Source organism: Onychostoma macrolepis, chromosome 11 (genome assembly GCF_012432095.1).
Source record: "Onychostoma macrolepis isolate SWU-2019 chromosome 11, ASM1243209v1, whole genome shotgun sequence".
NCBI lineage: Eukaryota > Metazoa > Chordata > Actinopteri > Cypriniformes > Cyprinidae > Onychostoma > Onychostoma macrolepis.
Window position 1 is genome coordinate 15,216,590 of NC_081165.1, and position 27,194 is coordinate 15,243,783.

Below are 27,194 nucleotides of genomic sequence, written 5' to 3' on the forward strand. Positions count from 1 at the left end.
ATTATATGGATGAAAACAGAATAGTTGTGATATGACAAGTGCTCAGCGCATCTGATCTGGCTCTGCACCAGCCAAAGCATGAAAGCAGATTTGAATTCAGCAGTTGATGAGGTGATGCACTGAATCTTCTAATCACACCAGTGTGATCGTACGCTTCAGGGACCAGTCAAGACTGATCACACCTGGTTTAACAAGCAACTTGTGTAGAGGACACAGAAACTAGTTTCCCCATTTTTCACATAACCAGCCTGTTATCAATCCTTGACTGAAGCAGTCGTAATCAGTACAAGATAAGAGCTTTTAAAAGACACTTACATAACCACAAACTAAGCACAAAGATGAAAATTGAAGAGGAGGTAAATGTGACCAAATAGATCACATTTAAAGTTCTTCGGACTTGATGCAGAAAAAGAACCCAGCAAACACCAAAAACCACAAGTCACCGTTTAATAAATGGATTTATTGTTTCAAAAAACCCAGAGCAAAACACTAAATGAACATGTTAATCAACTATGCAGCTATGACTTCACTTGTTGCAACAGCCTCAACATGCCTGGTGAGAAGCGCTTGTTTTGAGTAGTCTGGGAGTGCAGTGGTGCTGTATACTGAAGGTCAGGCTGCACGGACTCATAGCTTGAAGCAAGTTGTACATTACTGGGTTGCTCTAGGGGTTGGGAACCAAAACTGGAAAGAGACTCATAACTTGACTGCTCTGGCATAGTAAAGAGCTGGAATCCAGACCGAGACACATATTGGCCGCTGAGCTGGGGCACAGACTGGTATAGGGCCTGTCCTGGTTTTTGGCCATTGGGCCTGGACACAGATGGGTAGCGCGCTTGTGCTGATTGGTAGCTGGTATGTGTTGACTGCAGGCCACTGGGCTGAGAGACATACCGGTATCGGGTCAGTCCTGGTTTTTGGCTACTAGGCTGTGCCACATACCTGGCTTGTGCTAACTGTTGGCCACTGGACTGGTCCACAGATTGAGAGACTGCTTGTGCTGGTTGTTGGCCACTGGGCTGGGCCACAGACTGGTAGCCGAGTTGCGCTGATTGATAGCTGGTATGTGCTGACTGCAGGCCACTAGGCTGGGGCACAGGCTGGTAGCCAAGTTGCGCTGATTGGTAGCTGGTATGTGCTGACTGCAGGCCACTGGGCTGCGAGACATACCGGTATCGGGTCAGTCCTGGTTTTTGGCTACTAGGCTGTGCCACATACCTGGCTTGTGCTAACTGTTGGCCACTGGACTGGTCCACAGATTGAGAGACTGCTTGTGCTGGTTGTTGGTCACTGGGCTGGGCCACAGACTGGTAGCTGGCTTGTGCTAATTGGTGGCCACTGGACTGGTCCACAGATTGAGAGACTTCTTGTGCTGGTTGTTGGATACTGGGCTGGGTTTGTGCTAACTGGTGGGCACTAGACTGGTCCACAAACTGTGAAACTGCTTGTGCTGGTTGTTGGACACTGGGCTGGGCCACAGACTGGTAGCCGAGTTGCGCCGATTGGTAGCTGGTATGTGCTGACTGCAGGCCACTAGGCTGGGGCACAGGCTGGTAGCGGGCTTGTGTTGACTGCAGGCCACTGGGCTGAGAGACATACCGGTATCGGGTCAGTCCTGGTTTTTGGCTACTAGGCTGTGCCACATACCTGGCTTGTGCTAACTGTTGGCCACTGGACTGGTCCACAGATTGAGAGACTGCTTGTGCTGGTTGTTGGCCACTGGGCTGGGCCACAGACTGGTAGCCGAGTTGCGCTGATTGATAGCTGGTATGTGCTGACTGCAGGCCACTAGGCTGGGGCACAGGCTGGTAGCCAAGTTGCGCTGATTGGTAGCTGGTATGTGCTGACTGCAGGCCACTGGGCTGCGAGACATACCGGTCGGGTCAGTCCTGGTTTTTGGCTACTAGGCTGTGCCACATACCTGGCTTGTGCTAACTGTTGGCCACTGGACTGGTCCACAGATTGAGAGACTGCTTGTGCTGGTTGTTGGTCACTGGGCTGGGCCACAGACTGGTAGCTGGCTTGTGCTAATTGGTGGCCACTGGACTGGTCCACAGATTGAGAGACTTCTTGTGCTGGTTGTTGGATACTGGGCTGGGTTTGTGCTAACTGGTGGGCACTAGACTGGTCCACAAACTGTGAAACTGCTTGTGCTGGTTGTTGGACACTGGGCTGGGCCACAGACTGGTAGCCGAGTTGCGCCGATTGGTAGCTGGTATGTGCTGACTGCAGGCCACTAGGCTGGGGCACAGGCTGGTAGCGGGCTTGTGTTGACTGCAGGCCACTGGGCTGCGAGACATACCGGTATCGGGTCAGTCCTGGTTTTTGGCTACTAGGCTGTGCCACATACCTGGCTTGTGCTAACTGTTGGCCACTGGACTGGTCCACAGATTGAGAGACTGCTTGTGCTGGTTGTTGGTCACTGGGCTGGGCCACAGACTGGTAGCCGAGTTGCGCTAATTGATAGCTGGTATGTGCTGACTGCAGGCCACTAGGCTGGGGCACAGGCTGGTAGCCAAGTTGCGCTGATTGGTAGCTGGTATGTGCTGACTGCAGGCCACTGGGCTGCGAGACATACTGGTATCGGGTCAGTCCTGGTTTTTGGCTACTAGGCTGTGCCACATACCTGGCTTGTGCTAACTGTTGGCCACTGGACTGGTCCACAGATTGAGAGACTGCTTGTTGGTCACTGGGCTGGGCCACAGACTGGTAGCTGGCTTGTGCTAACTGGTGGCCACTGGACTGGTCCACAGATTGAGAGACTTCTTGTGCTGGTTGTTGGTCACTGGGCTGGGCCACAGACTGGTAGCCGAGTTGCGCTGATTGATAGCTGGTATGTGCTGACTGCAGGCCACTAGGCTGGGGCACAGGCTGGTAGCCGAGTTGCGCTGATTGATAGCTGGTATGTGCTGACTGCAGGCCACTAGGCTGGGGCACAGGCTGGTAGCGGGCTTGTGTTGACTGCAGGCCACTGGGCTGCGAGACATACCGTATCGGGTCAGTCCTGGTTTTTGGCTACTAGGCTGTGCCACATACCTGGCTTGTGCTAACTGTTGGCCACTGGACTGGTCCACAGATTGAGAGACTGCTTGTGCTGGTTGTTGGTCACTGGGCTGGGCCACAGACTGGTAGCCGAGTTGCGCTAATTGATAGCTGGTATGTGCTGACTGCAGGCCACTAGGCTGGGGCACAGGCTGGTAGCCAAGTTGCGCTGATTGGTAGCTGGTATGTGCTGACTGCAGGCCACTGGGCTGCGAGACATACTATCGGGTCAGTCCTGGTTTTTGGCTACTAGGCTGTGCCACATACCTGGCTTGTGCTAACTGTTGGCCACTGGACTGGTCCACAGATTGAGAGACTGCTTGTTGGTCACTGGGCTGGGCCACAGACTGGTAGCTGGCTTGTGCTAACTGGTGGCCACTGGACTGGTCCACAGATTGAGAGACTGCTTGTGCTGGTTGTTGGTCACTGGGCTGGGCCACAGACTGGTAGCCGAGTTGCGCTGATTGATAGCTGGTATGTGCTGACTGCAGGCCACTAGGCTGGGGCACAGGCTGGTAGCCGAGTTGCGCTGATTGATAGCTGGTATGTGCTGACTGCAGGCCACTAGGCTGGGGCACAGGCTGGTAGCGGGCTTGTGTTGACTGCAGGCCACTGGGCTGCGAGACATACCGGTATCGGGTCAGTCCTGGTTTTTGGCTACTAGGCTGTGCCACATACCTGGCTTGTGCTAACTGTTGGCCACTGGACTGGTCCACAGATTGAGAGACTGCTTGTGCTGGTTGTTGGTCACTGGGCTGGGCCACAGACTGGTAGCCGAGTTGCGCTAATTGATAGCTGGTATGTGCTGACTGCAGGCCACTAGGCTGGGGCACAGGCTGGTAGCCAAGTTGCGCTGATTGGTAGCTGGTATGTGCTGACTGCAGGCCACTGGGCTGCGAGACATACTGGTATCGGGTCAGTCCTGGTTTTTGGCTACTAGGCTGTGCCACATACCTGGCTTGTGCTAACTGTTGGCCACTGGACTGGTCCACAGATTGAGAGACTGCTTGTTGGTCACTGGGCTGGGCCACAGACTGGTAGCTGGCTTGTGCTAACTGGTGGCCACTGGACTGGTCCACAGATTGAGAGACTTCTTGTGCTGGTTGTTGGACACTGGGCTGGGTTTGTGCTAACTGGTTGGCACTAGACTGATCCACAAACTGTGAAACGGCTTGTGCTAGTTGTTGGTCAGTGGGCTGGGCCACAGACTGGTAGCCGAGTTGCGCTGATTGGTAGCTGGTATGTGCTGACTGCAGGCCACTAGGCTGGGGCACAGGCTGGTAGCCGAGTTGCGCTGATTGGTAGCTGGTATGTGCTGACTGCAGGCCACTGGACTGGTCCACAGATTGAGAGACTGCTTGTTGGTCACTGGGCTGGGCCATAGACTGGTAGCTGGCTTGTGCTAACTGGTGGCCACTGGACTGGTCCACAGATTGAGAGACTGCTTGTTGGACACTGGGCTGGGCCACAGACTGGTAGCTGGTTTCTGCCAAATGGTGGCCACTGGACTGGTCCACAGATTGAGAGACTTCTTGTGCTGGTTGTTGGATACTGGGCTGGGTTTGTGCTAACTGGTGGGCACTAGACTGGTCCACAAACTGTGAAACTGCTTGTGCTGGTTGTTGGACACTGGGCTGGGCCACAGACTGGTAGCTGGCTTGTGCTAACTGGTGGCCACTGGACTGGTCCACAGATTGAGAGACTTCTTGTGCTGGTTGTTGGATACTGGGCTGGGTTTGTGCTAACTGGTGGGCACTAGACTGGTCCACAAACTGTGAAACTGCTTGTGCTGGTTGTTGGACACTAGGCTGGGCCACAGACTGGTAGCTGGCTTCTGATAACTGGTGGCCACTGGACTGGTCCACAGACTGAGAAACGGCTTGTGCTAGTTGTTGGTCACTGGGCTGGGCCACAGACTGGTAGCCGAGTTGCGCCGATTGGTAGCTGGTATGTGCTGACTGCAGGCCACTGGGCTGCGAGACATACCGGTATCGGGTCAGTCCTGGTTTTTGGCTACTAGGCTGGGCCACATACCTGGCTTGTGCTAACTGGTGGCCACTGGACTGGTCCACAAACTGTGAAACGGCTTGTGTTAGTTGTTGGTCACTTGGCTGGGCCACAGACTGGTAGCTGGCTTGTGCTAACTGGTGACTACTGGACTGGTCCACAGATTGAGAGACTGCTTGTTGGACACTGGGCTGGGCCACAGACTGGTAGCTGGCTTCTGCTAACTGGTGGCCACTGGACTGGTCCACAGATTGAGAGAATGCTTGTTGGTCACTGGGCTGGGCCACAAACTGGTAGCTGGCTTCTGCTAACTGGTGGCCACTGGACTGGTTCACAGACTGAGAAACTTCTTGTGCTGCTTGTTGGCCACTGGGCTGGGCCACAAACTGGTAGCTGGCTTCTGCTAACTGGTGGCCACTGGACTGGTCCACAGACTGAGAAACTTCTTGTGCTGGTTGTTGGCCACTGGACTGGTCCACAGACTGAGAAACATCTTGTGCTGGTTGTTGGCCACTGGGCTGGGCCACAAACTGGTAGCTGGCTTCTGCTAACTGGTGGCCACTGGACTGGTCCACAGACTGAGAGACTGCTAGTTGTTGGCCACTGGGCTGGGCCACAAACTGGTATCTGGCTTCTGCTAACTGGTGGCCACTGGACTGGTCCACAGACTGAGAAACGTCTTGTGCTGGTTGTTGGAAACTGGGCTGGGTTTGTGCTAACTGGTGGGCACTAGACTGATCCACAAACTGCAAAACAGCTTGTGCTAGTTTTTGGACACTGGGCTGGGCCACAGACTGGTAGCATGCTTGTGCTGATTGGTAGCTGGTTGGTGCTGACTGCAGGACACTTGTCTGGGGCACAGACCGGTAGATGGCTTGTGCTGACTGCAGGCCACTAGGCTGTGATGCAAACTGGTATCGGGCCTGTCCTGGTTTTTGGCCATTGGGCCAGGGCACAGACGGGGAGAGAGCTTGTGCTGATTGGTAACTGGCTTGTGCTGACTGCAGGCCACTTGGCTGGGGCACAGACTGGTAGCTGGTTGGTGCTGACTGCAGGCCACTAGGCCGTGAGACAAACTGGTATCGGGCCTGTCCTGGTTTTTGGCCATTGGGCCAGGGCACAGATGGGTAGCGAGCTTGTGCCGATTGGTAGTTGTCTTGTGCTGACTGCAGGCCACTTGGCTGGGGCACAGACTGGTAGCTGGCTTGTGCTGACTGCAGACCACTAGGCTGTGATGCAAACTGGTATCGGGCCTGTCCTGGTTTTTGGCTATTGGGCCAGGGCACAGATGGGTAGCGAGCTTGTGCTGATTGGTAACTGGCTTGTGCTGACTGCAGGCCACTAGGCCGTGAGACAAACTGGTATCGGGCCTGTCCTGGTTTTTGACCATTGGGCCGGGGCACAGATGGGTAGCGAGCTTGTGCTGACTGCAGGCCACTTGGCTGGGGCCCAGACTGGTAGCTGGTTGGTGCTGACTGCAGGCCACTAGGCCGTGAGACAAACTGGTATCGGGCCTGTCCTGGTTTTTGACCATTGGGCCGGGGAACAGATGGGTAGCGAGCTTGTGCCGATTGGTAGTCGTCTTGTGCTGACTGCAGACCACTTGGCTGGGGCACAGACTGATAGCTGGCTTGTGCTGACTGCAGACCACTAGGCTGGGGGACAGATTGGCAGCGGGTTGGAGCTGACTGCAGGCCACTAGGCGGTGAGACAAACTGGTATCGGGCCGGTCCTGGTTTTTGGCCACCGGGCTGGGGAACAGACTGGTAGCTGGCTTGTTCTGCCTGCAGGCCACTTGGCTGGGGCACAGACTGGAAGCTGGTTGGTGTGGACTGCAGGCCACTAGGCTGTGCATTGATATCGGGTCTATTGACAGATTGGTATCGGGTCTGTCCTGGTTTTTGGCCATTGGGCCGGGGCACAGATGGGTAGCGAGCTTGTGCTGATTGGTAGTTGGCTTGTGCTGACTGCAGGCCACTTGGCTGGGGCACAGACTGGTAGCATGCTTGTGCTGATTGGTAGCTGGTTTGTGCTGACTGCAGGCCACTAGGCTGAGAGACAGATTGGTATCCGGTCTGTCCTGGATTTTGGCCACTAGGCTGGGCCACATACCTGGCTTGTGCCAACTGGTGGACACTGGAGTGGTCCATGGACTGAGAGACTGCTTGTTGGACACTGGGCTGGGCTTGTGCTAACTGATGGCCACTGGACTGGTCCACAGATTGCGAGATGGTTTGCACTTGGACACTTGGCTGGGCCACAGACTGGTAGCTGGCTTGTGCTAACTGGTGGCCACTGGAGTGGTCCTCAGATTGGGAGAAGGCTTGTTCAGAACGTTGGCTGCTGGCTTGAGATGACTGCTGGACACTGGACTGGTCCACAGACAGTGAAGTGGCTTGCGCCATATGTTCAAAGCTGGGCTGGGCCAGAGACTCGTAGCTGGCTTGTGCTGATTGTTGGCCACTAGACTGGTCCACAGGCTGAGAGACTGCTTGTTCAGAGTGCTGGCTGCTGGCTTGAGATGACTGTTGGGCGCTGGGCTGGGCCACAGGTTGGTAGCTTGCCTGTGCTGGTTGCACACTGCTGGACTGAACTCTGGACTCATGTGACCCATAGCTGCCTTGCACTAACTGGTAACCAGGTAGGGAGGACTCATTACGTCGCTGCAAAGGCTTTAAGACCAAACTGGAACTTGAAGTCTGGACTGGCCTGGTACCAGAAAAGAGCTTGGAACCAACTTGTACAAGTCTACCTTTCTGGGGCTTGACAAAGGGCTGTTGGCCACTGGACTGAGAGCTGGTCTGCATTAGTTGCTGGGTACGAGACACTACAGACTCATTACCATTTTGCACTAGAGTTTGAGAACTGAGCTGTGCTGGCTGGGGTACAGACTCACTGCTCACACTTGTACCCAGTGCAGTCGCCACAGAACCATAAACAAGACTGCCACTACCAGCTGAAGATTTCAGAGAGCCTTTAAGTTGACTTCTAGCATTGGCATCAGAACCAACAGTATAAACACTTATAACTGGACCAGAACCAGAAGAGCCAGTTTGAGGATTATAACTTACACTGCTATATACATCCTTAACTGCAGTACTGTAAGTGATATTCTTGGCTCCTAGAGGCTTGATGGGATCAGATACATCTCCTTGGCCATACCAGCTGGAATTTTGGTGTTCCACATCATCCTGCAAAAGGGGACCAGCCTCATAGTATCCAGGATAACCTTGACCGCTGATAAAGCCATCAGCTAGGGATGGGTGGAGTAAAAAAGCAAAAATTAAATGGACATGTTGATAAACCTGGATTATAGAACGTGACTGAATAAAACTTACCACTTCCAATTTGACCATGGACACAGAGACTGAGAAGGGCCAGAGAAAAACTGTAAAACAAAACTGGTCTTCAGTATTTGACAGAAAAACATCCAAACAAAAATAAATCAAAGATTATGAGATGACATCATACCTTAAGAGTCGTCTAGTGGTATCCTCCATATCCAACCAGAAATACACCAGTTCCCTACCTCAGCAACACCACTACAAAATCATATAAAGTATGTTAGATACAAACACATTAGTGGTACTGAACTGGTCCTTTTATAGTGCCTGCACCTGCCAATTACCAGTTCTTTCCTGACAATCAGTTGTCATGGAAACCTGTGATACACAATTATTAGGTTCAGGTGTTATAGTTCTCACCTTCTGTTTTATTTTTGAGTCATGTGAGCAACAGTTTATTGACTGTTCAGGGGCTTGTTTCAGGGCAGTTTTTGTTCGTCGGCCGACTAAGTTTTCTCAGTGTGTTCTGCGCCGTCAGCTGAAGTTGGTCCTCGTCGGCTTTTTTTCGGCCGAATCGACATGTTGAATCGGCGTCGGAGCTCGTCGGTCAGTCGGGCCATTTGATCATTATGATTTTCTTTGAGAATAAGAATTATATTGTCTGTTTGATGCTAATTATATATTAAGTCATATCAGATATGTATTTTTATTATAGAAATACATTAGAGAAAATGCCGATCCATGTGTGAGATGATAATATAAAATGTAATAAATTATATTATTATATTAGCCTATATATATAGGCTAATATAATAAATTAAACATTACATTTTCATAATAGTGTTTTATAATTTATACAGATAACTGTTATATATGCCAATAAAATATAACCATATTAGAGCAATATATAGGCTAACCTTATTTATTACTTATATTAGCGCTTTATCATTAAAATAGCATACAACTATATATATATATATATATATATATATATTAGTAGGCTATATACATAACTGTATTGTAATAATACATAATATTGTGCGCTATCTGTCACGCCCACTGAAGGCTCGTCAGTAGATCATACTTGCTCTGATAGCCCTGAAGTGAACTAACCCTGGAACATAACCTGCTCCGGAGCAGGTTATCTTCAGAGATCAAGTTGCTATGGTTACTTACATACCCTCAAAGTAACCTCCGATTTTGGAACCGAAAGCTGAGGTTATCCGCTCACTTATCCTCAAACATATCCGGGTATGTCACATAACCTGCTTTCTGGAATACACCCCTGGAGTTTCTTTCAGTCTCCTCCCCCTGTTTATAGTGTTAGGGAAGTTTAAATACCTTATTCATTCATTCACGCTGCAAAATTGCTGTAAAATTTAGTATTTTTGTCTTATTTCAAGTACAAATATCTAAAAATTCTTAATAGGCATTTTATATATGAAAAATGGTCTATATTTAGTCTTGTTTCCAGGGTGATTTTCCTTTTTAAGTGCATATTACATAAAACAAGTAAAATTGTCCGCCATAGGGTAAGAAAAATTACTGGAAGTAACCCAATAATCAGAATTTCCTTCAGGATTTCCAGTGTGGTTGGGTGCATTGATGACAAGCATATCCCCACCATCTCACCTTCTGAAAATGAAACTGATTACTGAATGGAATGGAAGGATGCCAAATGGAGGGGTAGTACGAGCCGTAACCATCACCACAGCTGTTAAATAAACAAATTATTCAACATTTTTTGGTCATCTTTATTTCCTAATACAAAAGCAAAAGTTATTCTTTTTACTTTTGGATTTTAGAAATCTTCCAATACTTGACCATCTCCTCTTCATCTGTCAGTGGTGCTGGTGCAGGTTCTCCCTCTGCCTTCTTGCTGTCGACAAGTTAGTAGTTCATTTTATTAATTAAGAAATGTAACAGGTTGGATTAGAGAATATTTAATTATGTGAAAAGAGTGTTAGACTATGTGGAAAAAGCTGCAGCGCATTGAAATAGACATTGAATGATATTTAATATCAAATGTTTGTAAAGTAATTTAGCCCACACCCATGAACCTTTCATGCTTAAAGCTTTACCTTGATTGAATTGTGTTCTTATACTTCATTTTTTGGCCATGGGATACCATTTAAAATGAATATTAGTTCAATAATTTACAGTTTTCACCTCTGGTATTATAACCATTATTAAGTTATTGCCTTTTTTTTTATTATTATTGCAAAAATTGTAGAAATATACAAGAACAGGGAAACAAGACATGAATATATTCCTACAAAGAACAAACATAAAAATAAAGACAAAAAAAAAAGAATATTCTGGAATTGCGTACATCAAATTATGGAATTATCTATACAGAAAAGAGCAAAAATAAAATTACATCATTTTCGAAAAGCTGTGCATCAAAAATTTGGCACTCTTTTTGTTATTTTTAAGTCTGAGAGATGAAACGAGAATCAAATTCAGAAAGACAAAGGAGATTTAAGCCACTTTTGCTTATGAATGAAGAATTTTGCATTCAATATAAGAAAATTAACAACATATTCAACAGGTAGTAGCTTTGGATTTTCATAATAAAAAATAACATCTTTGAGGACGAAGGTATGGGTCACATATGTAAGGTTAGAAACAAAGGTGCTTACGTCAACCCATAATTTGTTGGTAACACCACAATCAAAAAACAAATGGGAAGATGTTTCCTCAACAAAACCACAAAACGAGCAAGACTCATCAACATCGGAATATTTAGAAATAGACAAATTAACGGGATACATTTTATGAAGGATTTTATAATGACCCTCCTTAACTTTGTTAGATATACAAAATTTACTTGGCAAAAGCCAGGCCTTTCTCCAATCTATATTTGTTATAAAGGAACCCCAGTAGAATTTCCCTTTTGGAGTAATCTTTCTCTTTGTCTGAAATATTTTGCGAATATGTTTATTGCATTTCCGATCTAAAATATCAATACCACCCAAATGTAAAGCCGGATAAACACTGTTGCCTTTACTGAATTTGAGGTGACTTTTAATTAACTGGGTTAAGCCTACTGGGATGGCTCTCATAAAAGTATTATATTCCTTTGGTGGGACTGGAAAATTATGAGGTTCATAAGTTAAAATATTACCAAAATCATCAAACACAGATAGAATACAGTTCAAGTTATTATTAAACCATCAAGGGGAACAAAAAGAGACTTATTTCTAACAGTTATATCAGCATTATTCCAAAGAAGAACTTTGCGGGGGAGAAACCATGGACAAAACAAAATTTACATGAAAGAAGACATTGCTGATGGGAGTTAGATAAGGAAATGGGTAATTTGCCAGGCAATAAATTACACTTTAGTAAGAAAGATAGTCCACCAAGTTGGTCAAATATCTTATTTGGAATAAAGAACCACAGTGACATTGGATTCATAAGGCATCTTCTCAACCAATTTACTTTAAAGGTGTTTACAGTTTCTGCAAAGTCCAAAAAATCAAGGCCACCTTCTCTTCTGGAATTAGCAAGCACTTCTCTTTTTAATTTGTAAGGTCTATTTTTCCTGATAAAATCCAAAAATATTTTATTAATTTCCTTTATAGCTTTATCGTTGACAAATAAAGAAAGAGCAGAATATACAAAGTGAGAAAGCCCTTCAACCTTAGATAAAAGAACTCTACCAAATAATGAGAGATCTCTCTGAAGCCAGATGTTAAAGATCTGTTTCGTTTTTTTTCATTAGATCAAAAAAGTTTAAATGATGTCTACTGATTGAATTTTTAGTGATATGAATTCCTAAATAATTTACACTTTTTTTTTTAACTGGGATACCTCCTAAGAATATATCATCCATATCATAAATTGACATAAATTCACATTTCGAAGTATTAAGTTTTAGACCTGAGGCACATGAAAATTGTTCAACCAATTCCAGAGCTTTTGGTAACTGATAAAGTATGTACTCTTTTGGTGAAGAAAAAGTACACACTTTTGAGTGTGTAGTAGAAGAGTAGGCAAGCTTTGGGACATACTATCACGTCACACAACTGCGTCTTTAACAGACCGTTTCATGTCGCATCTGTTACACGCACCCTGTCACTGTAAACCATAGACATTAGGGTGTTTCTCAAACGGAAGGCTGGATCCTACCGAGGCTGCGTCCTTCCTAGTTCAGTCCTTCAGAGTCTTGTAGGCTAGACTCCTCATCGGTATATAAACGCTAGAATGAGACGCTCTAGTAAGTGCGCGTGGCTACGTCACATATGTTCCCGCCCTCACCGTCACTGCACAAAAACATTAATAAAACTTTAATTTTGAAAAATCCTTTGTATTACAAATCTTTATATTATTTGGCTTTCTATTAATGCAATACAATGAAAAACCGCCGTCTATAATCTCCATGTGGCATAAATTATTGGCAGATTAGCCTTTAGTAAGTCATTTAAACCAAAACAAAACATAACATCTATCCTTTCATGTCAGAAAACATTATTTTTGTCTTAGATTTCATAATAAATTCAGACAAGCTCAGTACTGACTCGTTTTTCGTCCGTTTATTTTCACGAAATGGAAAGGATTGTGGGTGATTGAAGGTCGCGGAGGATACATCCCATGCATCCTTCAAATTCAGCTGAAAGAAGGACGCGAAACGAAGGCTGTCTTCCGAGGATCCTTCCGATTGAGACGTTTGATGACGTGGCAGCCTAGATATGCTTTGTAGGATGCAGCCTTCCGTTTGAGAAACACCCGCTGGAACGTAATCCAGCGTCGCCGCCATATTGGTTGGGTCTCCTCACTCTACACTAGCACCGGAGTCAATGGAGAATTTATGCCCGTATTTTGTGCAGTTTACTGTTGCAGTAACCCGCGCAGATACCAGATCGCGTGGGATTACCTTTCACAAGTAAGATTGAACAATAATTTTGGTTATTTTACTATTTATAATATTATGTCGTTGTAACTAACGTTACTTACGTGTAACATTATTACAGCAGGAACTGGTACTCTCTCATTATCTCTTGCTGTTTTTTTTTTTTTCTGTTCTTCAACTTTCAGAGGATGTGTTCTCGGGGAGCACATTGCAGAAACCCAATTCGGAATTGAGAATCATTTCATGCTTGTGTCATTTGTGGTCAGTGGCGCCTGCAGGTGTACGGCTGGACGCACTGTGCGTACCATGAGCGCTCAGACTGACCTGAGATTTGCCCCGCAAACATTTCAGCTGTAGATTATAGCCATATTTCTGTCGACCGAACCAGCCACGCCATTAATAATGAACGTATCAGTCTTTTGCATGACAATTTCTGTTTATAAACCGTCAGGTTAGACTACCACAATTAATCTGTAGCCTATTTTACAAATGGGAATACAACGAAAGTCATGACAATGTTTTACATTCAAGCTACCCATAAAATTTATAGTGAAAAGTTCTTTAAAATCATCTGGAATGCAATAAAGTAATTTTTACAGCTGTTTTTAAAGCATTTTGCTGCATGGATTAAAAAATAGGCTAATAAATAATTCACATGCAGACAAAATTACGTTGCAGAAAATCCTTTAAATGTTAAGAAATTAAGAGCAGAGCAACGTAAAAATCTGAAAAAATATAATCGGGCCTGTTTTAGGCTTTTCCTTATTTTTAGATTTTAGACGGTGATGAAAAATGGCTTGCCATCTCCTCATTGGACGAGCCTTTAGAGAGAAATGCATCTTTACGGATTACATAATGAAAGAGTTTTTGTTTTCGATTTTAATTATTTCGTTTTAAAGTAGTAATTTAAAGCTTTTATAGATATATTTATCATATTTGTGACTCAATTCGTTGAGTTTCGGTTCATCATTGAAGCGCTCCTCAAGACGAGACGGCAAGCCTATCCTCTGTTTTCCTATTTATTTTAATAAAAGCACAAGGTTTTTTTGATATTGTGAATGCACACAAATAAAAGTAGACCCTTTACAGTTCCGAATGATGTATTACTCTTACCTTTATGAGCAAACATTATGGCGTATTGTAAGTTGTTTCCACTATTATTTTAAGTTCTTTTCACGTGTGCCTGAGTGAGTGAGTGTGTGTGTGAGTGTGTGCGTGAGAGAGAGAGAAATTCAAATGAACAATCAAACTTGTTTCTTTATTAAAATATAAAATTCATTCATTTATACATTTATCAATATGCCATAGCCTACCATGTCCAAGTCTTTTAGCATGAAAGCGCGTATTTTTCAATGTGTGACAGCGTCCTGTATCATAACTAAATCTCTGCCGTTTGTAACAAACCAAACCGTGTGAAAATCCGGTAAAAATTCGTCGGGGAGTTATGATTATTGTAGTTGGGGATACACCTTCCTCAGTAGAAATAAATGCAGGAGGGGCGCATTGGTGACCCATCCAAGATGGCGGCCGCGCTGTACGTCAGCTCCAATAGGCAGCGTCAGTCTATGAGGCGTCTACGTATATTATCTCTATGCTGTAAACTGGCCTGTCAATCATCTTGTCACAGTTAACATCCTCCACATTTCATTTAATTTAACTTCCTACCATATTGGAGAAAAAAGAAGTAGCTCGTCGATCTGCCAGTCGCGGGTCTTTTATGCGGAGAACTCTGCTATTTTCTGCATAATGATGCATTTAAAAGTTAACGACCAAATGGATGTTTATAAAAGTTCACATTGCTGTTGCAGATAAAATATAACACGGATAACAATAAATAAATAGTTTTTACCAGTTTAAGTGTTGATTATTAGTAACTCAGACCCCTTTTTGTAAACCTCTCTACATAAAGGTCGATCACGCGCATCCGCCACGTTTGTAGTTTTTCTAACGCTTTTTAATCGTGTTTGTAGTTCTGGACCGAATTCTTCGCCAAAGCGCAATGGATTGTGGGCAGTTTTAGCCATTAGAGTGTGCACGGATCCACACTTCAAAAATCGACCTGAAATAGTAGACTTTTGGCATACTCTTTCAACATACTATGCTTTGGGACACACTTATTGCAGTCTCACATACTATTTAGGATGGATAGTATGAACATTGGGACGCAGGGTCAGAGTAGTGATGGAAATTTTGATTCTTTCCAGAGATTCGTTCATTTTCAGTTCGTTCACAAAAATGAATAGTTCAGATTCGTTCACTGATTCGTTCAGTAACCATTTCTTCAAATTACATATATACGCCAGAAGGGGGCGAAAAAGAGTGTCTTATGTGTCATGTCTAAAGTCAACGATTGTACTGCATTACTACTTGATGCAAAAAAAACTTGATTTGACTTTAATAAAATGTGTAATCTACTCATTAAATAAATAAAATGGGTTCAGATGACCAAAACATAAGGTTTTCTTGCATAATACATTTTTTTATTGTTTGGTCGGACTTTTACACATTCATAAATCGTGGAGTTATGTTCTGTAGCCTATGTTAAATATGAATATATATAAACAAGCGTATGTGCACATTACCACAGTACCTGCTGCGCTTTGCATCCACTTTCTGCTGATTGCTGAAGGAGACCGACTCGCATGCTAAAATGACCGACCTACCCGGTACACATTCATTCACGAACTACATGTCATGACTCATATACCAGTTCATTCAACTCATTCACGAACGAGATGTCTCTCTCCTTCAGACTCAAAACAGCGACTCGGTCAGTGATGGGCGTATTCGTTCACTATTCAACAAATCACATGCTCCATCACATCTCATACTTGAAGGCTTTTGACTCGAGGTTTAGTCATTAGGCTTGTTTGAGATGCGCCTCGCCTCGCCTGTAATATATACACGAGAGTAGGCGGCTGCAGTGAGGGGAGGAGTGAAATAAGCCAGTCAAGACTGACACTTCTGCCTTCTCGAAGTGGAACAGATACCTGTGAGATCAAAGGCGGATATCGCGTTATTCTCACTCATATGCTGTGCTGCTGATAAACATGATATAATTTCAGTTCTGTTGCTTTTATATGAATATAAATATGATCAACAAGACACTCAAAGTGTTTGCTATTTAATTCCACAGGAAAGGCCTATTTATCATCCATTTTTATTTTAATTCAAACATGTATTTTAGATTTTAATAGAAAACATGACATCAATCACATATCTCACACAGAGATTGCACTGTCAGTGTTTGGGAATATTCATGCACAATTTAAATACATAACTGCATGAAATCAGATTAAAAAAATAAAACATTTTAGAAGGTCAGTCAGACGTTTCCCATCATGCTTTTGATCAGCGCAGTCCGTGGAGATCGCAACTGCGCACGACTGCTCAATCCGACACAGCCGCCTCGCAGTCGCAAGAGTTTTTCGGCACACATCAGCATGACATCAGAGCAAGGCAGACGTAACTTGGACACTTTTTATTTATTTATTTTAAAAGATGTTTAAAAGATTTATTTGTTTTTCTCTTTATATTTCTTTTTTGTTATTACTATTATTGAGGTATTTGCTGTTTTGTATTCTGGTTGTGTATGTACAGGTGCATCTCAATAAATTAGAATGTTGTGAAAAACTTTCATATATTATAGATTCATTACATGTAAAGTAAAAAAAAAAAAAAAATTGTTTAATTTTGATGATTAGAGTTTACAGCTCATGAAAGTCAAAAATCAGTATCTCAAAATATTAGAATATTTACATTTGTGTTTCAATTAATGACCATCCCTACAGTATAAATTCTGGGTATCTCTTGTTCTTTGAAACCACAATAATGGGAAGACTGCTGACTTGGCAATGGTCCAGAAGACGAACATTGACACCCTCCACAAAGAGGGTAAGTCACAGAGGGTCATTACTGAAAGGTGTGGCTGTTTACAGAGTGCTGTATCAAAGCATATTAAATGCAAAGTTGACTGGAAGGAAGAATTTGGGAAGGAAAAGGTGCACAAGCAATATGGATGACCGCAAGCCTGAGAATACTGTGAAGCAAAGCTGATTCAAACACTTGTGAGAGCTTCACAAGGAGAGAACTGAAGCTGGAGTCAGTGCATCAAGAGTCACCACGCTCAGACGTCTTCAGGAAAAGGGCTACCAAGCCACTTCTGAACCAGAGACAACGTCAGAAGCATCTTACCTGGGCTGTGGAGAAAAAGAACTGGACTGTTGCTCAGTGGTCCAAAGTCCTCTTTTCAGCTGAAAGTAAATTTTGCATTTCATTTGGAAATCAAGGTCCCAGAGTCTGGAGGAAGAGTGGAGAGGCACAGAATCCATGTTGCTTGAAGTCCAATGTGAAGTTTCCACAGTCAGCGATGATTTGGGCTGCCATGTCATCTGCTGGTGTTGGTCCACTGTGTTTTCTGATGTCCACAGTCAACGCAGCCATCTACCAGGACATTTTAGAGCACTTCATGCTTCCTTCTGCTGACAAGCTTTATGGAGATGCTGATTTCATTTTCCAGCAGGATATGGCACCTGCCCACACTGACAAAGGTACCAAAAGTTGGTTAAATGACCATGGTGTTGGTGTGCTTGACTGGCCAGCAAACTCGCCTGACCTGAACCCCATAGAGAATCTATGGGGTATTGTCAAGAGGAAGATGAGAAACACCAGACCCAACAATGCAGATGAGCTGAAGGCCACTGTCAAAGAAACCTGTGCTTTCATACCACCTCAGCAGTGCCACAAACTGATCACCTCCATGCCACGCCGAATTGAGGCAGTAATTAAAGCAAAATGAGCCCCTACCAAGTATTGAGTACATACTGTATACAGTAAATGAACATACTTTCCAGAAGGCCAACAATTAACTAAAAATTGTTTTTCTTTTATTGGTCTTATGAAGTATTCTAATTTGTTGAGATAGTGAATTGGTGGGTTTTTGTTAAATGTGAGCCAAAAACATCACAATTAAAAGAACCAAAGACTTAAACTACTTCAGTCTGTGTGCATTGAATTTATTTAATACACAAGTTTCACAATTTGAGTTGAATTACTGAAATAAATGAACTTTTTCACGACATTCTGATTTATTGAGATGCACCTGTATTTTATTGCGTTGATTGTATACCCTGTGAATGTTAGCCTATATGCTTAAAAAACAACAACAACAAAAAAAACACTCTGACACTTTTCTAACCGGTGATCGGTTCTGCGCAGATTTTGCACATCTCAAACAAGCCTATTAAAAGACCAAACTCAGATCTTACTGATGATGCAAACAGATGAGGAAATGAACGCAAGTTACAAACTGCAGGTTAAACATTTACCATAAAGAAAACACTTAATGTGGTTTGTTGCCTCAGTGATAAATGATTAAATTTAGCATCTAATTAATAAAATATATTACTGTATATTATGTAAATTTAAGCAGATGAGCCCAGAATATGAGCCCACAACCAACAAGTTTCACCAAACCATTTTTTCTCCCATAGAAAACCAAGCGCGATAGTTTTAGGTTTGATATTCGCGGCATATTTGCCTAGGCTGCTTTAGGGACCGTCTGAAAATTTACCTCACAATACAAAACGAGGTAATAATTTATTAAATTATTTAAATTTAATTAATAAATTACAATAATTTATTCAAATTAATGTTTACAGTAAATTAATAATTTACTAAAACTGACTAAATATATATTGCCAATAACTCACCTTAGACAATAATTTCCCCATGTATACTACACAAATATTTAAGAAAAAAATTACAGTAATTCACCAAAATGGGATTTTTCGTGTTCCAAATGTTGTATGACCAGACTGACTTACTACAGTTGAAATTTTGCCAACATCTTCCTCACTGTACATACAGTATATAATTATTCTTAAGAAATTACTGTAATTCACAAAGTTTTTTTTTCTTCTTTTTTTAAATATGCTCCAAAAGTTGTAACTACAACCTATTGGTAAGCCCCTCCCCTCGAACGCAGACTAGCCAATGGCAGTCGAGTATCAGTTGCACGGGGAGTCAAACTCGGACATCTTTAGGTTTCAGCGCCATAGAGAAACATTGGAAGATCCGAAGCTCGCATCGGTTTTATGGGGTTTATGCTTCAAAAATGGAGAAACGATGTGCCTGGGGTACTTGTAACACTGATTCCAGGTATCCTGAGAGGATGGGCAATATAATTTATTTTACTACATTTCCTGAATCCAAACAAAACAGCAAAATGTCCCTAAGTATTCACTCCATTACAAATGAAGACAAAAACTTTAATTTTCTGGTTGTCATACACTCATTAAGTTACAATTTTCATCTGCTCACGCAGAACGTTAATGTTATCTTGTGCTTTAGCAAGGTATCTCTGGCTAAAACTAGCTAACGTTAAAGTTATGCTAATGTACAAACCTAAATAGCGGACTGTTCTCGTGTCTTGTACAGTGTAGGTCAAAAACACTTAAACGAAGGTCTACATTTCAGTGCCTCTCCATATTAAACTGGTTAAATGTACATTAATTTAATCATACCCTGCGATACATGAACAGTGTTGATTCTGCATATTGTCATCTGCGATCATGATGACCGACGTAATATGAGACTTCTCCCGCTTGCATTGTGATCTGTAAACGCTGTCGAGTTACCCACCGTATTTATTTTTAAATATTTAATAAATCCCTCCATGGAATATTTAATTCCCATTTGGTGGCCTTCTGTGACCAAAATTGTGCAAAAACATTGTGGGACAATAGGTTTTCACACTGTAGCTGTCATTGAAAGACAGAGCAACTCCATTTGTCTGTCCGAGGGAGCAACAGTAGGGTGGCGGGGCTTACCGATAGGTCAATTGTGAATTGTACATACAGTAAGGGAGATATTGGCAAAATTTCACAACTTACTACAACCTACCATGAAAAACCCTTTTGGTGAATTACTGTCGTTTTTATAAAAAAAATAAAGATATTTGTGTACTGTACATACCATAAGGGAGATATTGGCAAAATCTAACCTGTAGTAAGTCAGTTTTGTATCTAACCATTGGAACATGAAAAAAAAAAAAAAACTTTGCATGGATCTTTTATATGTAAATAATTGTGTACTGTATATATAAAGGGAGGTATTGGCAAAATCTCATCTGTAGTAAATTGCTATGAGCAATACAAGCTTTACAATTTCACAGTGTGTTATTTTAAATGTTAAAAGACGGTTTTGCATTACCAACCCTGTAAAGCTAAAGCATGCGAGCAAAGCGTTGCTCCAATACCTATTGTGGATACATTTTAAATCTATGTTATGCCTATACATATTTGAACTCTTGTACTAGCTAGACAGACACAGACACAGACACAAAGACATCAAGAACCAGCATATGAATCTCAACAATGGTGACAACCAACAAAATGCTTCATGCTGCAATGCATGCTGGGTAACACCAAAAAACTCCCATCATGCACTGCAGTATGAAAAAAAAAAATCACCACTGTTGAGGATCGTATGATAGATAAGTGTTTTTGTCTAAAAGCTTGAGCCCACAGTTTTTTTGTTGTTGTTTTTTTAAATATTGAAACATTATGGTGGTATTTGTTTAATATAACTTTTTTTTTTTTTTCAGTTCAGTGATAACAGAATGCCAGACAATAAACCAAAAAGAGACCACTTCATGATGTTCATTCAAACAAGTCATAAGCAGAAAGCATAAACTAGTGGTGGGCAGAGCGAGGCTTCGTTAAACACTGAAACAGTCGAAGCAAATGTGTCGAGGCTTCGAAACAATTCGCCACCCGTCTCTACGGTGACACCTAGTGGTCATTTTCAAGTATTGCTCTGAAACAGCTTCGACAGAGAAGCAGTTAGGCGAATTCAAGTATGTTGTGTTAATCGATTCAACGAGTGGTTAGTGTTCTCGACTGGAATGCTGTCACCTTGGTTTCGAATCCTGTAATCGAATGTAATTAAAATAAGCATTTAAAATTTGTGTTTTATTCTGTTATTGTAATGTGTTGAAACATCGGTCTGACATCTGAATGAACTCTTTGTGAATAAATGTTATTTTGGTCATGAAAAATGAACATTAATAAAAGAAATCAAGCCACAATGTCTGACTTTTTTTTTTTTTTTTTTACATATAAAGATTTTAATTTAAAAATATGGATTTTCTGAATTAGATTTCATACAGTGCATACCTTGGTTAGATGGCGCAGCAGTGTCAATAGCAGGCCTAGGTACAGGGACAATGTTACCATCCTCTGCACCCCCCAAAAGGCCAGGATGAGTGCTCCTCAAAATGGCTCATCATGGATGATGTATTATTACAGTAGGCTTGCTGCCTATCACACATACATCCCACTTTATTTTGTATTTCCAAATGGAAATGCTTCCACACCACAGATGCGCGGCATCTCTTGCGTGGAGCTTCCATTATTATGTAATCTATCAATATGAAATAATCTATGTATCTATGTATCAACTAGCCTATGATATCCTATCTCTAACTTGCTGTGCTAGTTACTATCTAACTTATTTGAATGTATATGTATGCCTATATGAATGTATGAGTATATTTATCCTAATTATCTGTCAATATTGGGGTAGTCATGGCCTAATGGTTAGGGAGTCTGGCTTGTAACCTGAAGGTTGCTGGTTTGATTCCCGCACCTGCAGGAATTGAAGGTGGGGATTATGACTGAACAGCCATGACTAAGGTGCCCTTGAGCAAGGCACTGAACCCCTAATTGCTCCCCGGGCGCTGGAGTAAGGCTGCCCACTGCTCCGGGTGTGTGTTCACTACTCACTGCTGTGTGTGTGCACTTGGATGGGTTAAATGCAGAGCACCATTTTGAGTATGGGTCACCATACTTGACAATACGTCACGATTTAACTGACTTAACTTAATGTCTATAGCCTATCTATCAATATCTTAATAGTAATTTTTAATCTAGCCTAAATATAATTAACCAAATTACACTATAAATATCACTATATCGCACTTGATTTTCCCCCCCAAGTTGATTCCATCCATTATATGGATGAAAATTTATGATAAATGCACTTTTCATTGGAGAAAATATGGAGTCATGTGACATGTACACATGTTCCTGAAATTGGAAGCAAAATGGACCCCTGAGGGTCATGTGACCACTTTTTTGCCTTTTCATTGATTAATATTTGAGTTCTGTTGACCTATTTATCAATGTCTCATTTTATAAAAAAATCCTAAAATAGGGTATGTTGCCTGGAGGCAACACGGTACCATAGAGGGTTAAATGAATGCAACAGGTAGTCGTGGCCTAATGAATAGAGAGTCAGACTTGTAACCCGAATGTCGCAGGTCCGAGTCTCAGGTCCGGCAGGGATTGTAGGTGAGGGGAGTGAATTACCAGCACTCCCTCCACCCTCAATACCACAACTGAGGTAAGACCCTTGAGCGAGGCACCAAACCCAACTGCTCCCCGGGTGCTGCAGCATTGGCTGCCCACTGCTCCGGGTGTGTGTTCATGGTGTGTGTGTGTTCACTGCTGTGTGTGTGCACTTGGATGGGTTAAATGCAAAGCACAACCTCTGAGTAAGGGTCACCATACTTGGCCACATGTCACTTCACTTTCAATTTACCTAAGAAAATTAGGTGCTGAAATGTTACATGCCTTCTACGCAAAAATAGTTTTTTTTAGGTTTCAAGAACCATAGAGTTTTAATAATAATAATAATAACAATAATAAATCTCCAATAAGGTTTACTGTTTTTATTTTTACAGTTAATTTTCAAATGTTTACAGAATAATGTGGTAAAAATGGCAAATGTTTTCAAAATAATTATTTCAAAAGGTATTTTTCAAAATGTATTATTTAAAATGTTTTTCTAAAAAAATCATGATTTTTTAATATAATTTAGAATAGAATAGAATAGAATAGAAAAGAATATAACTTTATTGTCATTTTTTAGGAACAACGAAATACAGTTTCGCAGCTCTTCAGATTAGCAGGTAACAAACAGTATGACAGTGTTTATAAACAACACTGTTTACAAGACAAGTAGACATTATAAACATACAGCAACATTCAAGACAAAGGCATAGATACAAAAATATAAATATAAAAATATAATTACACTGAGGTAGTGCAGTGAGGTAGAGCAAGATGTAATAGTGCAGTATGGTAATCTAATGGGGGAAAGATTAGAGTTATTGCATGAGTCCTGGAAGGAAGTGGAATTATGTATTTAATCATCTAACTACCTGAGGAAAGAAGCTATTTTTCGGTCTGTTTGTTCTGGATTTTATTAGTCTATATCTTCTCCCCGAGGGTAGAGGGGAGAACAGATTATGTCCAGGGATTATGTTCAGGATTTTCTGAATTAGATTTCATACAGTGCATACCTTGGTTAGATGGCGCAGCAGTGTCAATAGCAGGCCTAGGTACAGGGACAATGTTACCATCCTCTGCACCCCCCAAAAGGCCAGGATGAGTGCTCCTCAAAATGGCTCATCATGGATGTTGTATTATTACAGTAGGCTTGCTGCCTATCACACATACATCCCACTTTATTTTGTATTTCCAAATGGAAATGCTTCCACACCACAGATGCGCGGCATCTCTTGCGTGGAGCTTCCATTATTATGTAATCTATCAATATGAAATAATCTATGTATCTATGTATCAACTAGCCTATGAGTGGGGTCTTTTAAAATGCACGTGGCCTTCTTTTGAAGTCGGTCAGTGTAGATGTCACTGAGTATGGGCAGTAATGTGCCAATGACACGCTCAGCTGCCCTCACTACCCACTGCAGGTCCTTCCTGTTCTCTTCTGTGCAGCTGGAAAGCCACACCATGCAGCAATAGGTTAGCAGGCTCTCTATGGCTGAGCAGTAGAAGTTGGTCAGCAGGTTTTGAGTGAGCTGGGCGTGCTTCAACTGCCTGAGGAAGTAAAGTCTCTGTTGTGCTTTCCCCACCTGCTGGGAGATGTGCGTAGACCAGGTGAGGTCAGCAGAGATTTGTAGTCCAAGGAATTTAAAGCTCTCTACCCTCTCTACCTCCTCTCCATGCATGAAGAGGGCAGAGTGCTCAGTGTGCTTAGATTTCCTGAAACCCAAAATTATTTCCTTGGTCTTTTTGATGTTAAGATTCAAATTTTTGTAAGAGCACCATTCTGTGAAATGCTGTCTCACTGTTGTCTGATATCAGCCTGGTGGAATCAGAAAACTTGACGATGGTATTTGTAGGATGAATGGGGGAACAGTCATTGGTGAAGAGGGAGTAGAGGAGGGGGCTGAGAACACACCCCTGTGGTGTGCCAGTGTTCAGGATGAGTGTGGAAGATGTGAGATCTCCCGTCCTGACCTTCTGGGGTCTATTGCTCAGAAAATCCAGTATCCATGTGCACAGCGAACTGCCTAGGCCCAGACTGCTTAGCTTTTGAACAAGTTTATGTCAGCTGACTGTATTAAAAGCTGAGCTCTGCTGTATTACAAGCACCGACAGCAGAGACCGTTTAGTACTGCATCTCATGTCTCCGATGAGAAGAGGAAGGGGTGGTTGTTGCTGGTTTCTGTATGATGATTAAAATCGCAAAATGGCCTTAAACAATTAAATACACTGCAGAACGTTATGTTTTCTAATAGCTCGTGGCGCTGTCTTCTTAGGGAAATCTGCGCTGAAACTGTATTACACGTCAGTTGCTCAGTAACACTTTTATGAATTTTTACAAGGCATGTGACAATGTGATACGTGCATCTTCCCAAATTAGTAATGAGAATAATTTATAAATCTGCTGCTGTCAACAAAAAGAAGCACTGAGGACTTCCTGCGGGTTTCCGTCAAAATAAAAGCTCCATCAACATTCATAAATGTTAGTATTGTAATATTACTGTTGTTCTGTTATATAAAATTAAAAAGTAAGACAATAATAATGATAATAATGACAACAGCTCTATTAATGCATTTATTATAACGTTCACACATAGTGTTCAAATTGTGATCTATAATATTTTCTAATGTTTTAAAAGAATTCCCTTCTGCTCAGCAAGGCTGCATTTATTTGCAAGCCTGATTCAAGAAGGTGGTCTCAAAATGGCCACAAAATATTATTTTACTAACTTATTAATTTTAAGTTAAATTGTGCTTTGTTGGTATAATCTCTGCTAGAATGTAAAAAAAATTTCAGTTAAATAAGTATTTTTAAATTGTTGTTTTGTATTAGTGTATAATGTTTAAAAATAAAAATGTATTCCATGTAGTGTCCATTTCATTCATTTAACATTTAATATTCAATTATTTGACATATTTGATCATTCTTTTAAAAAAAGTAACACAATAGTTACTATCCCTGGTAATTGGTTACTTTTATAATGATGTAACTCAGTTACTAACTCAGTTACTATTTGTGAGAAGTAACTAGTAACTATAACTAGTTAATTTTTTTAAGTAACTTGCCCAACACTGGTCACTACTATTGCACTATAATGCTGCTTCTGCCACCTTATGACAATAGATTTACACTTCGAATTAGGTAGTCTGTCATCAATGACAGTAGCTCATTGGAAAAGGATGAAAATTGCCCTTCATTGTGTTTGCACTAATAAATGCTGCTGCCTGCCAGCTGCAACCACCAATAAAACGTTGTTCCATATTTTTTTGCATATCGTCATAAATATCATTATTGCAAATATTCTTGAAATGTTGTGATATAATTTTGAGGCTATATCGCCCACCCCTAGTCATTAAGGCAATTCACTGTGCTTTTCTTTTGTACTGGGATAATTGCAGCTGATTTGAGGCAGGTCGGAACTGTGGATTGCAGAAGTGAGAGATTAAAGATGGTGGTGAATATCCCTGCTAGCTGGTCCGCACAGGCTTTAAATGGGTTACTCCACCCCAAAATGAAAATTTGGACACAAATAGCGTATGCTGTTCTGTGTCAGCCACACCACAAGGATACGCAGTTTTCGTTCAAGTCCAAGCGTAGAAAATGTATCCGTGTGGTGTGGCTGACACAGAACAGCATACGCTATTTGCGTCCAGTGGATATTTTCCAAAATGGCGTTACGCTGACGCAGAGGAGACAAATTGTTGAATAAAGTCATTATTTTTATTTTATTTGCGTACAAAAAGTATTCTCGTCGCTTCATAACAGTCAGATTGAACCACTGATGGCAGATGGACTATTTTGACGATGCTTTTCATACTTTTCTGGGCCTTGACAGTGTAATTTACTTGGCAGTCAATGGGACAGTCAAGCCTCCTGGTTTTCATCTAAAATATCTTAAATTGTGATCCGAAGACTAATGAAGCTTTTACGGGTTTGGAACGACATGGGGGTAAGTGATTAATGGCAAATTTTTAATTTTGGGGTGGAGTAACCCTTTAAGTATTCTTCCTGTGACTCCATCTGGACCAACTGCTTTCCTCTCATTGTTTCTGCGTAGTGTGGATCTGACTTGGTGCTGGTGTAGTACTATGGGGTTGTTGACCTCTGGTAAAGCAGTGTGAAGTCTTTTCTCTCCGCTCCGGTGGTCAAAACGAGCAAAGAAGTTGTTTAAAGTGCCTGGCAGTGTAGCTGTCTGCGGTTTTTGCGGCTGTCCTTAAAGCCAGTGAGAGTTTTTATCCCCTGCCACTTACATCTGGAGTTGTTACTGTATAAGTATTCCTCTATGTGCTGCATTTTGCCTCCCTGATGCCCTTCCTCAGGTAACTCCGAGCCTCTTTGTAGGCCTGCAGATCCCCAGATTTAAACGCAGCATCCCGTGCTCTAAGCAGGGTTTTTACATTGCTGTTGAACCATGGGTTTTGGTTAGGAAATACTTTCAAAGTCCTTGTCTCAGACACATTCTCAGCACAAAAATGTATATATGAAATAACGGCTGATGTGCAAAAATGTCCCAATCTGTATCCTCAAAGCAGTTCTGCAGGGCTGAGGTGACTTCCTTAGTTCATATTTTGACTGTCTTTGTGGATGGTCTTTGTGTACAGATGAGAGGTTTATGTGCTGGTATCAGGGACAGAGACAGATGGTCTGAGAGT

The 27,194-nt window shown here is 42.4% G+C and overlaps 2 protein-coding genes across 2 annotated transcripts; both read right to left on the reverse strand.

The window, feature by feature from the left end:
* Window positions 1-420: 420 nt before the first annotated feature.
* Window positions 421-2,624, reverse strand: wu:fi42e03 (mediator of RNA polymerase II transcription subunit 12). Its single transcript, XM_058790980.1, has 3 exons — window positions 2,610-2,624; window positions 1,922-2,565; window positions 421-1,875 (listed from the first exon to the last, which is right to left on the reverse strand). The coding sequence occupies exons 1-3, from the start codon at window positions 2,622-2,624 to the stop codon at window positions 519-521; spliced, it is 2,016 nt and encodes a 671-aa protein (XP_058646963.1). The 3' UTR covers window positions 421-518.
* A 604-nt stretch (window positions 2,625-3,228) lies between these two features.
* Window positions 3,229-8,643, reverse strand: LOC131549412 (uncharacterized). Its single transcript, XM_058791564.1, has 3 exons — window positions 8,521-8,643; window positions 8,388-8,437; window positions 3,229-8,302 (listed from the first exon to the last, which is right to left on the reverse strand). Exons 1-3 carry the CDS (start codon window positions 8,547-8,549, stop codon window positions 3,264-3,266), a joined length of 5,118 nt encoding a protein of 1,705 aa, XP_058647547.1. The 5' UTR covers window positions 8,550-8,643; the 3' UTR covers window positions 3,229-3,263.
* Window positions 8,644-27,194: the final 18,551 nt, after the last annotated feature.